We start from the raw sequence: 17,283 nt of genomic DNA on the forward strand, positions 1-17,283 counted from the left end.
TATTTATTTTCTTTACTCTCATTAATTGGGTACACTTTTACTGTGATATTTTGACTATTTGTACTGTGAAACCTATCTTGAGGCTTGTCTTTAGCCTTATATGGTTGTATAATGCTGTACTATGCCAAATTGTTTTGTAAATTTGTCAATAAAAAAAATAAAAACTTAAGGCAGAAAGTCATCACACTCAGTCACTTCAAAATAAAAGCACACAATTAAAAACCATAAAACACAGTAACAATCGAGAATAAGATAATTTAATTAAAACTCAAACGAATAAAAGATTAATAAAAAACATGCAACACAAAATACTCTTAAAAACATACTTCCACCTTGTGACACTCACACACACTAAATCATTTACAGTACTATGCAAAAGTCTTAGGCCACCACCATCATAAAATACAAGAACTATGTACACAAAATTTCAAATTAATTTTTAAATATTATTATTAATTGAGGCTCCATTCCATTCAGGTTTAAGAGAGCCAGGTTCCTGCTATTGCTCAAGTGTAAGGGGAGGTCTGAATACTTACACACTTTAGCCTATAGAAGCTGTTTTCTTTCCTGTTTTTTAATACAGCATACACATTTCATGTATTGTTTGGTTGTATTCTAATTAAAATACTGAGAAATAATTATATATGGTCATTATAGCATTGGCAAAACAACAAATCTAATGGTTGCCTAAGACGTGTCAGAGAGGACTGTGTTTCTTCGGCCCCCATTATCTATAAATAGCAGGAAAATCTGTCAAATTCAGTAAAAAATCTGACATTTCCACATCATCTTTTTCAACTGACACACCTGAAAGTCCTTCATCACTTTGCTTATAGTCCGCAGATATACAGACTGTGCAAAGGTTTTAGGCCACCATTAGATTTGTTGTTTTAGCTATGCTATAATGACCATATATAATTATTTTTGAGTCTCTTAATTAGACTACAACCAGAAAATACAGGAAATGTGTATGCAGTAATAAAAAATAAAATAAAATAGAAAAGAAAGTGTCAAGTATTAGTGTGACCTCCCCTTACACTTGAGTAATAGCAGGAACCTGGCTCTCTCTCTCCCTTAATGGAATGGAACCTAAATTGATAATATTTAATAATTAATTTAGATTTTGTGTACATAGTTCCTGTATTTTCTGTTTGTATGATGGTGGTGGCCTAAGACTTTTGCACAGTACTGTACCTTCAAAATAATATGATAGATATTATAATCATGTTTTTCATCAGACATAAACACAGATTTCTACATTTAATGGCTATACCTTGGATATTGGCTGAACACCCTTATTTTCATAGTCACAGTCAAAATGTAGCATTGAGTGATGATGAGTATGATGCTATGCAAAGCAAAGCATTTTTGAAAAGCAAAAATAATCTTGCAGGAAAACACCAGCGAACTGAACACAATATGCACCCTGTTAGTCATTTATACTTAATGCAAGGAGGTAATGGGAGTCACACTGTCAGTGCCTATAGCATAGGTTCTGATATAACTCACCTTTTTATATATTTTTATTATCTGTTTGTGCCGACTGCTAACTTACTTTTTTTTTTTCCATAGCGAGTTGCTTCTCGCCCTATTGATGTATGTTGCATGCATCCAATTTAGCATCATGAAAGCAAAAGCTCAAATGTCACTCACTACTTGTTTGTGGGTATTGGTCACCAGTTAGTCGCATCATATCCCCTTTGCACATACATTAGCATTGTATTTGTCCACCAGAACATCATAAATTCACTTTTCCGGTGTTATCTGGTGTTAAGCAGAATACAGCCTAAAAAATGTGTGACAGACAACTTCCTGTGATGCAGCATCCAGCTAATATTTTCGGCCAGCTGTATGCACTAGTTGAAAACCTAGTTCATTTTACATCCAGGTAACTTTATTCTGCCGTCTCAGTATAGGATGAGAGATTGCTCATGTGAAGTTGTCGTGTTTATGTCAAATAATTCACTGATATAGAGCGGTGATAGTGGCAAGTAGAACATTTGCAGTTGCGATCACTTTGCTAAACGTGTGTTACTGAAAGAAAGAACACTACTGAGTATATCTTTAACTTCTTTAATATTATTGTTAGTATTATCAATCTCTACCTGCATCAGAAACACAAGCAGCCAATTACAGTTGTTGTGATCTTATGTGGTCTCATCTAATGTGTGTGTTTGCATGTGCATGTTTGTTCATGCCTGTATGTTTGTGCATCAGGGTGCATTCTGGGGTCTGATGACTGGACTAGTAGTGGGACTAATCCGGATGGGTCTGGAATTCTCCTACACAATTCCTTCCTGCGGTCAGCCTGATCATCGGCCTGCTATCCTGGCTGACGTCCACTACCTGTACTTTGCTCTCATTCTGTTGGCAGTTACCAGTCTGACCATTGTTGCCGTCAGTTTGGCCAGTGCCCCAATACCTAAAGAACATGTGAGTAACATTTCATTATATAAATATATAAATATATATATATATATATATATATATATATTATTTCAGATAAACGTGCACAGCACCGAGGCCATGGCCACGGGTCACCTGATAATGGCCGACTAAGCTTGTTGTTTCTCTCGCTCAAGATGGCGCTAACCCAAGAGCAAGCTAACTTGCTAACACAGGTAGAACGTGATTGTAAAGGAAATACAGTAGCTGGTCTTCCCACAGATATTAACGAGCCACAGTGGGGCCTGTGCCGGCTTTATCTGCTGTTTCCACACGACAGGGCCGCTTATTTCCTCTCTATGTAAATAACCATGATCCTTATTTCTAAGATGTGTCTCCTGGAGAAATAATATGTCTGCCTTTAATATAAATGACAGGAACGTCTCTCTGTCTGTCTGTTATTTGCATATCTCTCAAACCGTTCATCCGATTGATTTCAAACGTGACAGGTGTCTTGCTACGGGCACGAGTAAGTGCAGTGCCAAGTTTGACATTGTTTGGATACGAAATGTAAAAGATATTGATAAATATATCTGTAAAAAAAGCACACATTTGCTGTTGGCGCTCTAGCCGCTGGCCACTCCCCCTCTCACACACTGAGCACAGTGCAGGACCAGAGTTAGAGAGGGTATAAGGCAGCGGAGCTTTGGCAGCTAAAATGTGAAATACACTTCAGACGCTCAAAAAAATTGATGAAACTGAAAACACTTCGAATAGCCAAGGCTACTTTGCAGACATCCCAACCTGCAAAAAGTCATTTCAGGGAGGTCCGGCTGTCTGGCTGAACTAATCAGCTTCAGTTTTAGCTGGCCAGGTTAGCAGACAGGCTAACCCATAGCTTTTTACCAAGAGTCAGAGTGAGTTACTTATAGATTTGCAGTCTTAACATTACCATTTTCCCGGTGAGCGATGGTGTCATCCGTCACTCCCAGCTACAGATGTACTTCGTTGTCAAGCATGAACTCCACAAACAGAGTTAAGTGAGAACAGAAAATCCCACTGTCTTTCGGCTGCCGGACGCACAGTCACACAGCCATTAATCCTAAAGTGTTTTAAGCCAACCCGGCAGCAAACAAAGACAAATGAGAGGAGTCAACCGTCTTGTAGTGAAGCGATTGTTTGTCGAGATTTTCCAGCTGCTGGATGCAGTCAAGGGCACCTGTGAGGCTGTGTGCCATGCTAGCTTGTCCGGCTGTTATCTGGGCATGGTCCTAGTCTCCTCTCCCACTTTGTGGCATAGGCTTTGGAAGCTTGTTGTTGTTTCTGAGCATATAGCCTCAATTTCTTGCCTCAGCTCTGCATGAAAGGTGGAAATCCTGAAGTCAAACAAAATAGCCTCACGGGAGAGTTTAAGCTCATCACGGAGAAGTTCAACAATGAGTTGGCTGCTTTTTGCCATCTTGCTTTTCTCTCTTCTTCAGTTTTATTTTTCTGCTACCAGAGCACCGCATCTGCACAGAAACAGTCAAATTATGGTCACAGAAGAGTGTAAAATAAGTGAAAAAAACGGGAGCTGTCAGGACCTACGTCTGCTCCATGTCAGGGCGCAAGCAGAACCTGTTTTGTTCAAGGATTATCAATTTTAATTATTAATTTGGGGCACCACCCGGAAACCGGAACCAATAATCAAACAGTCAAATTAGCCTCAATAAAGATTAACACTTTGGAAAATGAAGGAGTAGAGTCTGAGCTCTGACTATTTTGATCAGCCACTTACCACAATAACACATGCACAATGATCACAAGACACTCTTTAAAGCTGTAACAATTTATTAACCAGGAATTTTATTGCAGTTTACATAATGTACCGACTGAAGGTTAATGGGATGTCCAAATGTTCTCGTCGGAATATATGGCATATTGAATATAACGGACAGATTCAACCAATAGCGGAGATCAAGTTAGGACACTGATTCGTTTTTTTTTTGTCTTGTTGATACTCGTATACGAGCCTTTATTATTTTTTTTACTTCTGTTTTTATCTCTTATTTTTACTTTTATTATTTATTATTTTCTATCTTTAATTCTTCATGTCATTTAAATATATATTATATTCATTAATTTTTTCTTCTATTAAGTTTTATTACTGTTAATATACTGTATGTGAAGGGACTGTAAGTTTTGTGCAATGTAGTTGCTTTATATGAAAAGACAATAAACACAACACAACACAAAAAAAAAAACAGTTTATTAACCAACCATCAACCAACAAGTTAATCAATGTCCTACCACTATGACTACTAGACAAACACTAAACAACAGCTGTGTATGATTCAGACTATACAAATAGGCAGGTGTGTGTGTGCGTGTGTATGAGAGAGAGAGTGTGTGTGTGTGGGATTGTGTGTGAGGGGGGTTGTGTGTGGATGCAAGTAGTTGTGTCCAGGAGCATGGGAATTCAAAATGGCCACCACAAATAATTGATTAGGGAATCGATAAATGACATTGGTATCAATAAAATCTTATCAATTCCCAACCCTACTCAGGAGGTACAAACTTGGCCAAAATGATTGGCCCCCTTGCATTTTATTAAAGTAGTGCACCATCTGAACAGTAATGATATTAAAATATATCTTATTATAAATGCTATAATGTATTTTTGGTTTCCAGTGGAACAAAAAAAGTTGTGAAAATAACGAATAATGAACTCATGTTTATTCTACAGAGACATTGTAAAATAGTCTGGACAAAATTATTGGTACCCTTTAGAAGTTATTAATTTGTAGTGATACTTTAAGCATACTGTTGTGTTTTAATTAGTATGACAGGTGTTTTCAATCTTATAATCACTAATTCAGCCAGTTTAAAAGGAGAAAATGACTCATTCTGCTGATTTGTGTCACTGTGTGAATCACATTGAACATGGAAAACAGAAGAACAAAAGAGTGTTCTAAAGGTAACAGCCAAGCATGGTCAATGTAAATGTTACAACCTTGGAAATTTGAACTGTAGTCAACATCTATGGATGTGGTCGCCAGAGGAAAATTGGTCTGAGATTGAACTTCAGGATAGCTCAAATGGTTGAGAAAGAACCAGGAGAATCAACACAGATCCAAGCTCATCCTTAGGTTCAAGTAACAATAGTTTCAAGGAATGCCATCTGTCAATGTCGATGAAAAGACCTCCCTTCCAAGAGGGATACACAAAAAAGCCAGACTGGGCTTTGCCAAAATGCATGTGTGGTGTTCTCATTTAATCCCAAAAGGAATAGCAATATGAAATTAAAACCGCAAGCGGCGATGGCGGGCCCTCGCTCACCCATGCCACCGCGGGGCCTGAGGCATGGCGGGGCTGTGGCGTGAAGCAGAAAGTGAAAAAAAAACCTGGAAGGAGGCCAAAAATGCAATGTTTCGTTCATCCAGTAGGGGGCAGTCACAGGTAGTTACACATATGGTCTGGTGTGTTCAGGGCGGCCACTCATCAGTCATGTGAAGTTTGGAACAAACTTGAATTGGACAAAGCATGAAGGAGTTATGAGAGGTTGATGGTTCATCCACCAGGGGGCAGTAATGGGATGCATGCAGGTGTGTTCAGGGTCAGTCCCTCATCACACATGTGAAGTTTCGTGGAAATCGGACAATGTTGATGCAAAAAATGGCACTTCCTGTTTCCACTAGGGGGCGACATGAGCGACACCCCTATAAGATGGAAGAGGTCTCCACCCTGGACCTGTGTATCAATTTTCATGATGATACGTGTTCAATAAAGCCATCAAAAAGCCAAACGTATTTTCATGGCGAGGAATTAATGGTAGCCACGCCCCCACAGGGACGCCATTACTCGTAGCTTCACAGTGTTCATAATGTAGCTTCACCAACTGGTTCTGCATGTTTTAGAAGTGGAATGAAGTTGATGGGGTCAACTATGTATTTTTCATGAATTTAAGTTCACTTCCTGTTACCACCGGGGGGCGCTATGAGTTACGTAGGAAGTTAATATATCGGGACGTTCAGGGCGGAGCCATCATCATGTCCAACAAGTTTTAAGCTGATTGGATGAAGTATGTACATCCAATCAGCTTACTCGTATGTACATGGCGAGCACGCCAAAGTTAGTTGAGCCCTGGCAGACACGCCCTTTGACCTACGGATGCGCAGAGCACGACTTAAGCTCAGCTATCTCTGGAGATGTTGCGTACCTAATTTGAACTTGATCGGGCGAACGCTGTGGGAGGAGTTAATTTTAGGCGGGAAAAATCAAAACTAAAATGGCCGACTTCCTGTTGGGTTGAGGTCATGAGGTCAAGAGGCTTTTTTGCATATGTGGGTATAATACATATGTGTACCGCATTTTGTGAGCATAGGACAAAGTTAGCAAAATTCCCTATGGGCATTTTTGGACTTTGTAGGGGGCGCTATTCCGCCATTCTGCGTCGACCATGTGCGACCACCCAAAAATATCGAATTTCGGATGAGGCCGGACGTCCGTGCAAAAGTATAAGCATTTTCGCATTTGGGAAAGGGGCGAAATTGGGGCACGAAATGTCGGAAGAATAATAATAATAATAATAATAATAATAATAATAATAATAATAATAATAAACATTACAATTTCAATAGGGCTTTTGCCAGGCGACTTGCAGTCGCCGCTCGGGCCCTAATAAGGCAGCAAGACTCCGTCATGAACTTCACTCAAAACTTGTACTACTCTTCTTCTTTTTCATAACATGGCAGTATGTAATCAATACAGCATTTAGCAGTCTACAGTGACACCTAGAGTTGTGGAGCAGTAACTGAATACACAACAGCATGTTGACAAGCCACAGTCCTTCTGGGAAAATGTGCTTTGGACAGATGAAACAAAATCAGAATTTTTTGCTAAATCGCACTAAAATTTACAGAAGGAAAAAATAAAGCCCTTCAAAGAAAAGAACAACATTCCTACCATCAAACTTGGAGGAGGCACAGTGATGTTTTGGGGTTACCTTGCTGCCTCAGGCAGTGGTTGTCTTGACTCTGTCCAGGGCACAATGAAATCACAACACTATTGAGGAAATATTGGCGTGAAGCATATCCTAGTGTCAGAATACTGTCTTAGTTGCAGGTCATGGGTCTTCTAACAGGATAATGTTGCTTAATGTTTTGAGTGTTATTATCTTAAGTTACATATGTTTAAAAGGGCTAATGACAGATTTTTGCTTGAGAAATGAGGCATGGCAATGGGACTGTTCATAGATCATTTAAAATCCATACACATGTATACATCCAGATGAGGTGTTTGATATTAGTTATCTATATGATCCTCTAATTTGACAAGCTGCTCCAGATTTCACTAGTAGTTTGTTAGATTTCAGAATTGAAATATCACCTTTATCTTCTGAGTGGCTTCTGAGAAGTCCTCATTAACATAAATGTTGGTGGCACCCAGGAGGTTGAGTAGTTAGGGCACATACCACATACGCAGCGGACCCCGGTTCAAATCCCGGCCGGAGGACCTTTGCTGCTTGTCTCACCCATGATTTCCTGTCTCTCTATTGTTAATAAAGGTGTCTATGCCCGAAAAAAAAAAAAAACATAAATGTTGATGCCCTTTTATTTTTTAGTCACTGACAGAATTTGTCGTCTGTCTGTATGGCACAGTAACTTGACTATTATTTGCCATGGCCTGTCTCCTTCCTGGTACCCACACCCACAGGCCTGTTATATTACTCTCCATCTACTTCTAGTTGCCTTTATCTTGATTATTTAGGTTTCCCAGCTTTCGTTTGTCTTTTCCATCCACCACCTGATCCGCGGCTGTGGATCAGGAGGTAGAGCGGTCGTCCTCCAATTGGAAGATTGGCGGTTCGATTCCCGGCTCCTCCAGTCTACATGTCGATGTGTCCTTGGGCAAGACACTTAACCCCTAGTTCAGGGCTATTCAACTTCAATAGCAAGTGGGCCAAATATGAAAATCACTGGGGGTTCGTGGGCCGCACAGAATATTTGTAAACTAATGGCTAAAAAATAACTCTTGATAATAGAGAACGAATGACACATACAGTATCCACTTTTTCCCCCACTTTAATACTTTCACAAAAGGGCTTTTATAACCAAGGTCCATATTTATATGAATGCTACATTCAAGATTAACAAAGCAAAGCCATCTGACCATAGATGGGACTGTTCACAACATAGATAGAGATAAACAATTTCAAACATAGCAGTCCATACTGACAGTTAATATTTGAGCTGGACAGTAAAACAGACAAAATAATTAACATAAAACTGAACTGTTTTCACAGAGACTGATATTGTTTTTTAACATGTTTTGACCAAAAGTTTTCCCTCAGACTGCAAGTTTTTAACACAAAGTAATTGCACATTCATCATTTAAGTCTGAGAGATGCTGTCATAGAAGACATTACCATTAGCATCACACTGCTGTCATTCTGAGCCTTTTCAGGTTAATGTGAAAATTGCACTGCCTTGACCTTGCTATTTCAACATAGTTTGGCTCATATGTAGTCAGGGCAATCCTCAGACACTCGTGCAACTTTTTATTGGTCATGGAGCAACGTGCCCTTGTTTTTATGGCATTCATATGAGAAAAACTAGACTCGCATGTATAAGTGGACCCAAACATTGTCAGTATTAGCAAGGCCACTTTCCTCATTGTGGGGTACTGGTATTGGTTCACATGGTTAGACCAAAAGCTCTCTGCACCCTCAGACTGCAAGTACTGTTTTGAAGCAAAGGAGGATTGCACATCAATCATTTCCAACTGACAGATGCTCTCATCAATAGAAGACATTACCTCTTTTACTTTTGCACAAAAGTCTGCCTCAGGTTTGATAGAAAAGGGGTCACGAGCAAAGTGCAATACCTCAATGGGAATGTTGAACCCTTGGAATCTCTCAGTAAAGTTCTCAGTCAGTTTTGTCATGAAATCTGTCATGACGGGCGTTATCCGTGCCTCAGGTGCTGTGTTCATGAATCCACGCAGTCGTGGAAAGTGCAGCAGTCCTGTTGCTGATAAGTCTGTTGTGAAAATGGTTAGCTTTGTTTTGAAAGCACAAAGCTTCTCAACCAAATCAGCAATAGACTTTTCTCGTCCCTGCAGTTCAAGATTCAGGGTGTTCAAGTGTTTGAAAATGTCACACAGAAAGTACACTTCTGCCATGAACTGTTCATCCAGCATGCGCTCCAGGAGGTTTGCTGCCCGTTTGTGTTTACACACGCGAAGGAAAGACACAATCTCCTGGTGGAGCTCACAGAAACGGTCCAAAACATTCCCCTTGCTAAGCCACCTGACATCGTTATGAACAAGCAAGTCCGTGTGTTCCGCAAACATGTCGACAAGCATCATACGGAAAAGGCGGTGTTGTAGGCTGGAGGTTGAGCGGATGAAATTCACAATATTCATGACAGTGTCCATGGTGTTTTTCAGATCACCGCTCAACTTTGCACACAACACAGACTGATGAATGATGCAGTGTAAAAACTGCATGTGTGGAGCTATGGTTGATAGCCTCGCTGCCCTTGTAATCTACCAATCATTGCTGGAGCGCCATCGGTGACCAAAAGGCAAACTTTCTGTAAATCCAGTTCACGCTCGTCAAAAAATGCGACAATCTTTTGAAATATCGCCTCACCTGTGGTGTGACCCTCCATCGGAATAAGCCCCACGAGTTCTTCTCTAAAGCGAACTCCATCATGAAATCTGACATAAATGCATAGCTGAGCCATGTCAGTACAGTCGGTTGATTCATCCACAGCGATGCTCATAACATCAGTTTTTTTTAGGTTATCCAAAAGCTGCCTTGATACATCCTTTGCGAGTAATTCCACTCTGCGAAGAGTTGATGTATCCGAGAGAGGCACTTTTTTAATGGATGAGGTGACGCTTTCCCTCACTTTTTCATCAACAACCACTTCATCAATGACAGCCAGCATACAATCTTTAACCGTCTCCGCCTCGGTAAAAGACCTCTTCTGTCTGGTTAGTGTCCAGGCTACACGAAGGGATGCTATCATAGCCCTCTCCTGCTCCGTGCAAAAGCGACCAAGGGCGGCCTGACCGTGTTGAAATGATGTTAGCAGACGCTGTATTTTGCTTCGCCGTTCATCCGAGCCGAAAACGAGCCGTGGTTTGACTTGTAGTGCCGCTTCAAGTTGTATTCTTTCATCACAGACATGCATTCGTTGCACAGTAAACAGACCGGTTTCGTACTGGTCACGGCAGGCAAAATAAATAAATATTTGTCCGTCCATTCGCTCTGGAACTGGCGGTTTTCCGAGTCAATTTTCCGTTTCTTCGGTTTAGAGAGCACCATGCTGGTGCCGACCCCTGTCACCCATGAGCTCAGGCAACTGCAGAGCAGCGCTGTGATTGGTGCGATTGGCTGCATTTGGCTGCGTGATTGGCTACGCATCACACGCCTAATTCACGTGCGTGACATAGATATTTATGAGTTAGATCCGGTTAGATCCAGATCAGAGCCGTTGTTGATGTAATCATTTTCATCACTGTTATTTACTGGCAGTCTCGCGGGCCAGAACACATTTCAAACGGGCCGTATCCGGCCCGCGGGCCGCTAGTCAAATAGGCCTGCCCTAGTTGCTCCCGTTGCTGTGCCAACGGTGTATGAATGCGAGTGAATGGTTAGATTCCTCCTGATGTGCAGGTTGGCACCCTGCGTGCTAGCTGCCTGCCATCAGTGTATGAATGCGGTGAATGAGTTGTAGTGTAAAGCGCTTTGAGTGGTCGAAAAGACTAGAAAGGCGCTATATAAGTACAGTCCATTTACCATTACAATGTTGTTCCTTCTCAAGAAGTCAAGTTTAAAAAATGTGCTTTTGACGTCCTTAGATGCTCTGTTCAGGCCCAGTTTGAGCTTGTTGGTTTTTATGTCCATGGCTCTCCTTGAAGCCTTCTTTCACTTATTTCACTGTGCAGTCAGTTAACTTGCGTCTCAGTTAACAAACTGGATTTTTTTATATTTGCAAATATAAAAGGATGCGGTGACATAAGGGAATTTTATTCTTAAGGTCCTTCAGATCTTATAGCAAACAGCAGCAAATGTGAAACCAGAAATGTTAGTGAGGAGCTACAATAAAAAATAAAGCTAAAATCTGTAATGCCTGATGGAAACATTGAGCTTGGACCCAAATGCACGACTCAACACAGGGCAGGTAGAATAAGAACAAGACAGTAGGGCTGCTCGATTATGGAAAAAAATCATAATCACGATTATTTGGGTCAAAATTGAAATCACAATTATTAAAACGATTTTTTTAAACTTTAGAAACATGCTGCATTTATTGGACATTTCTTGTCCATTCAGCTTAATTGATTTTCTCTCCAATCTGCTGCTTAACGCAACACACAGCAGAAAATGTGCAGAGATATTAGTGCTGGCCGAGCTGATTAAGATGACGATAGTTCACACAACACATCCTGGTTTTAATAATTAGTCAGCAAATTTAGCATTGTCTGACGCAGGCTGGAAACTGTGCACTTTTATTTACAGTTAAAACATTTCGCTGTGTGTTTCAGCTTCTGTCAAACTAACGGAGCTGCGGTGGCTTCCGGTCTAAGCTTTTCAAAATAAAACCTTTGTTATTGAGTGCTATCTCATTATTATAAAAAATCGTTTCCCCCCGATTTTATTAGTTTTGAGATCGTTTGGCCCCTAAATCGTAATCACGATCAAATTTCGATTAATTGAGCAGCCTTACAAGACAGCTTTATTTCCCAGTCCAAGGTTCAGAACGCAGTTAAGCAGTCAGTCATGGCAAACAAATCCAGAATGGCAGAGGCAAACCATGGATGCATGCAACTTAATTTTTATTTCAGTTTCATACATAAGCAAACATACAGAATCACAGTCATCATATTATCTGCTGTTTTCTCAAATTAGTTTTCAAGACAGAGTATTACTAATGATGACAATTAGGGTGCAACAAAGGGACCAGAGACTGTAACAACAGAAAAGATCAAATAAAATACAATAAAGTGAAATTAATATATATAAAATAAAAAAATAAATAAAATAAAAAATTATATGAAAATATAAAAAAATATCGGACTAATAATATAAATTGAATTCAAAACGTACGCAAGGGTTCCTCATTATACTAGTATACCCACGGCAGGGCTCCACCTTTTAATGAATATGTCTTTTTGGAGTCTCAGGTAGTATGTTATTTTTTCCATCTGATATATTTCCTTTATTTTCTCATTCCACATATTGTATGTTGCTGGGTCGGGCTTTAACCACCTAGCTGTAATGCATTTAATTGCTGTTGCTAATAGTATTTGTAGGATATATTTTTTGGCTCTTCCTTCGATGCCTTTTGGTAATAAACCGAGTAAAGCCACTGTTGGGATCATTGTAATGCTTCTGCCAGATACTTCTTTAAGTGTTTCAAACACTTCTTCCCAGACTGTTTTCAGTTTCGGACATAACCAAAATATGTGGGTCTGATTTCCAATGTGTGCCGCAATTTCTCCAGCATGTATTTGGGTGTGTTGTGCCAAATTTAGCGATAATTTCAGGTGTCCGAAAGAATCTCATGATTACCTTCCATTTAAATTCCCTCCATATATTCGAGTTAGTTACCAGATGTGCTTCAGTACATATTTCTTCCCACATATCCTGTGATATGTTTGAATTGGTCTCAGTTTCCCATCTCTCTTTAATTTGTATTGTATTATTCAGATTCATGCCTAAAATATATTTGGTAACAATAGCTTATTAATTTCTTATCCCAATTCCTTGTTTGTACTTTTATCAATAGTTCATCAATTAGCGTGAGCTTATCAACTCTGACCCAATCCTTATGTTTTAATAAGAAATCCTTTAACCTACTTATTCCGTATTTGGTAGCTTAAACTCCTCCACTAACTGTGCAAATGATTTAAAGTTGCCAGCATCATGGAGTTGATGTAGGTTGGTGAGTCCGCACTTTGGCCATTTTCTGAACCCTATATCTGTTTTAGAGGGCATAAAACTACTTAGAAATCTGATATTTGTGAGTGCTGAGATTGTTTTAGATAGGCCAAAAGTACGTTTTATATTCTTCCATATTTTTAATGTAATTTTGGTCCATTCACCCATATTTGTTTTATTTGAGTGCGCATTTAAGAATGGCAGGGCCTGTAAAGGTATCTCACATAAACTCTTTTCAATATTAAGCCATTGTGTGTATGACAGGTCCTGAATCCATATTGTTAACGGTTCTGCAATTTAATTGTGTCTGGTATTTTGCCACCTATATCCATGGCCATGGTTTTGTCCACATTTATCTTGTAGCCCGAGAAGTATCCATACCTCAAAAAATGAGGTCCTTTAAGTCTGGTATTGTTCTGGCAGGTTTTGTTAGATACAGCAGTACATCATCTGCATACATTTACATTTTGTGCTGTTCTCCTTTTATTGTAAACCCTTTTATGTTACTGTCATCCCTAATCAACTGTGCTAGAGGTTCAATACTGATATCAAATAACAGAGGGGATGGTGAGCAGCCTTGTCTATAGCCACGTTCTATGGTGAAGCGGTCTGAGAGAAATCCGTTCACCTTAACTGCAGATTTTGGATTTTAATATAGTGTTTGTATCCATTTGATGACTTTTGGTCCGAATTTGAAGCGTTTTAAGGTTTGAATTAGGTATTGCCAGGATACCCGATCCAATGCTTTCATGGCGTCTATGGATAGTAACATTGACTCCTCTTCCTTCGTTTTTGGGTGTCATTAAATTGAATAATCTTCTGATATTGTCTCCGTAATATCTTCACTTTATGAACCCTGTCTGATCAGGATGGATACTTTCTGTGATAATCTTATTGACACGTCTTGCCAAAATAGCAGTAAAAGTAAGTAAGTACAGTAAAATCTGCAAGTCTGTATTCAGTAGCGAGATTGGCCTGTATGACTGGCATTTGGTGGGATCTTTGCCATCCTTATGTATTACCACAATAGTAGCCTCCCTCCAGGAGGGGGCCATTGTTCCAGATTGTAGCACATGATGGTAGGCGTGTAGAAGTAAAGGTGATAAAATCTCTGTAAAGGCTTTATAAAATTCATTAATATACCCATCTGGGCCAGGGCTTTTATTATTTTTCAGTGTGGAAATTATCTGGCATATTTCCAACTCCTTAATTGGGTCATCCAATGCGCTTGCCATAGGTTCAGGTAGTTCTTTTAATTTGATGTCATATAGAAATTGTTCTGATTCTTCATCATTTGTGCAAGTGTCCGTATTTTTGTACAGGGTCTTGTAGAACTCTGCAAAAGACTGTGATATTTCATCTGGTTTTGTGAGGGTTGAGTTATTGTCCTTTAATTTCTGTACTATGTTAGATGATTGTTGTTGTGATCTTTATTTGTATAGCGCCAAATCACAACAAAGTCATCTCAAGGCACTTTACACATAGAGCAGGTCTAAACCGTACTCTTCAGGTTTAATTTTAAAGAGACCCAACATTCCTACATGAGCAAGCACTTGGCGACAGTTTCAAGAAAAAACTCCCTTTTAACAGGAAGAAACCTCAGACAGAACCAGGCTCAAAGTGGGAGAACATCTGCCTCGACTGGTTGGGGTAGAGAGGAGAGAGAGGAAGGATAGGAAAGAGAAGCACATTCTATGTTCTATGTGTAAAGTGCCTTGAGATAACTTTGTTGTAATTTGGCCCTATGCAAATAAAGATTGATTGATTGATTGATTGAATAAAGTTGTTTATGGTTCTATTGTTGTTCAGACGGACAGTTAACTAGATGGTGAATCAGAAAACAAAATATAAAACTTCAGAGCGTTATACTTGAGTTTATTCTGTTATCTGTCTTCACTTCAGTGTCAAACTGCAGTGATGTATCAGATCAGTGTGTATTGATTGTATCAGCTGCAGCTGCCAATCAATAAATAATGGGGTGTGTCAGCCAGTGAAAGACTTCTGTAGAGGCTGCTCTTGTGTATCCCCACTCATATCTGCTCAGAAATCCCTCCTCGAGCGTTGATCCTCGGAGCCAAAATAAGAGGGTTCTTCTCAATTCTCTTAATTGATATTTCCTTGCTCCTTGATCCTCACCTGAACTGGAAGTTCGTCCGAAACGCCATTTTGAAGGAGGTCCCAATTCTGTTATTTCAGTTATTTACAAGCAAAGGCTCTCCAAAGCACAAACAAGAAGGGGAGAAGAACTTCTACCTGACAACATGGAGAAACTCTTGCACACTGCAGTCTTTTCCTGGTTGACTTCTAACCTACAAATCACATGATTTGAACTGACCACTGAAAAAATACTGCACAACAATAATCTTGTTGTTTCATCTTTTTTTATGTATTCCCTGCACTGTTAGGCTGTGTGCATTTCTGGCAGGCACCAGACATTGCAGGCACCAAATATGGAACAAGTCCTAATGGAACAGAATTACGGGAGAAGTGAAATGATGCTTGAGCACATCTGTTTGATTAATCATTATTTGCAGCATTGCTGCTGGCAGTTGAAAGTATATGATATCCTTCATAAATGTGTGCTTGATATATGAAAGAACCAAGACATTGTATTTAGCGTCACCCCCTTAGCAGTGCTGAAAATTTGGCCCGAGAAAGTGGTTCCTAAAGCAAGCAAGCAGAACCTATGACATTGGCTATGTTACATTCCTGCTGTTGAAACTGGCCAGTTAATATTCAACGTTCTCAATTGGGTATACAGTTTTTCAGTCAACCTCATTTGGAAAAAATGAAGAATATATGCAGCATTAATTTTTGGCATCAAGGCTCTGGGGTGCTGTGGTGGAGGTGGGGCTTTTGAAATGATCTTTGACCAGCGGCAGCCATAGCAGCAAGCCACAGTAAAACTTGTGTGAATAGCATGGCAGCAGGCATGCAGCAAAAGTTCAAGCAGAGTATGGACAGCTTAAGTAAGCTGCCATGATTAATAGTTGAATATATAGTGCACAGAGATGTACTTAACATGCAAGTCAAGGGTCAACTTGATTTTGGCCACCTGAAATGCCTCACAGTTGCTTAGTTTCTGCTTTAAAGCTAGGGGAGTGTAATGAAAAATAAACATAAGACTGACATATGTGTATGTTTTTCTCTTCCTTTCCTGTCCAGCTGTACAGGCTGACCTGGTGGTCAAGATATAGCCAGGAGCCTAGGATCGACCTAACGGGTCCCTGGCAGACCTCTGACCCAGTGAACCTTGACACCAGCCCTGACTCTAACCGCTTGCCTGATTCCTGGTGGCAGAGAGCTGCTCTGCGGTTCTGTGGTCTGACTGGTTCCAGCTCTGGCTCTCCATCTCCAGTGACTGAAAACATTAAACTGAACTCCCTGCAGGAGGAGCCACTCTGGGGAATAGTCTGCAATGTTAATGCCCTGCTACTGTTGACCATTAATGTGTTTCTCTGGGGATACTTTTCCTAGTCTGAATGTTTAATGAAAGTTATTATCAGTAAATGTATAGTGTAATGACATTAGTATGATAGTTATAATTTTCCTGCTTTGACCATAAAAATGTCAAAGCAAAGCAAAAATGTCTATTATGGAAATAGAAAAAACTTAACATATTGCTTTGCACCTCACATCCATGTAGTGCTCATCAAAGTAATGTGTGATATATTTCCTCAGAAACAATGTAAAGATTTTGTCTCACAGAACCATTGTTTCAGTGCTCATCTGCATATGGCTTTGAGTTGAAAATTGTAAACCAGATTGATTAATGTATCACTAATGTGCATATGTGGAGTACGGTGTCCACTTTGAGCCATATTGTGTCCATGTTCTTTTTAATGTCCTCTAACCTTCTTCCTAAAAGACAACAGACTAATTTTATCCATTATAAAGATTAATGGGTGAAAAAACGGAGTGAAGAAGGTTTTCTATGGTTCTTTTATTGATCAGACCTACAATGA

General features: G+C 39.8%; 1 protein-coding gene across 2 annotated transcripts in view; it reads left to right on the forward strand.

Annotated features, from left to right (window-relative positions):
• Window positions 1-16,837, forward strand: part of slc5a9 (solute carrier family 5 member 9) — an 87,333-nt gene extending 70,496 nt beyond the window's left edge. For both annotated transcript variants that reach the window (XM_062424006.1, XM_062424007.1), the window contains 2 exons: window positions 2,218-2,433; window positions 16,484-16,837. In XM_062424006.1, coding sequence (XP_062279990.1) covers window positions 2,218-2,433; window positions 16,484-16,795 — 528 coding nt within the window. In that variant the 3' untranslated portion in view covers window positions 16,796-16,837. The remainder of the gene's footprint in view (window positions 1-2,217; window positions 2,434-16,483) is intronic.
• Window positions 16,838-17,283: the final 446 nt, after the last annotated feature.

Source organism: Scomber scombrus, chromosome 8 (genome assembly GCF_963691925.1).
Source record: "Scomber scombrus chromosome 8, fScoSco1.1, whole genome shotgun sequence".
In the NCBI taxonomy this organism is placed as follows: Eukaryota; Metazoa; Chordata; class Actinopteri; order Scombriformes; family Scombridae; genus Scomber; species Scomber scombrus.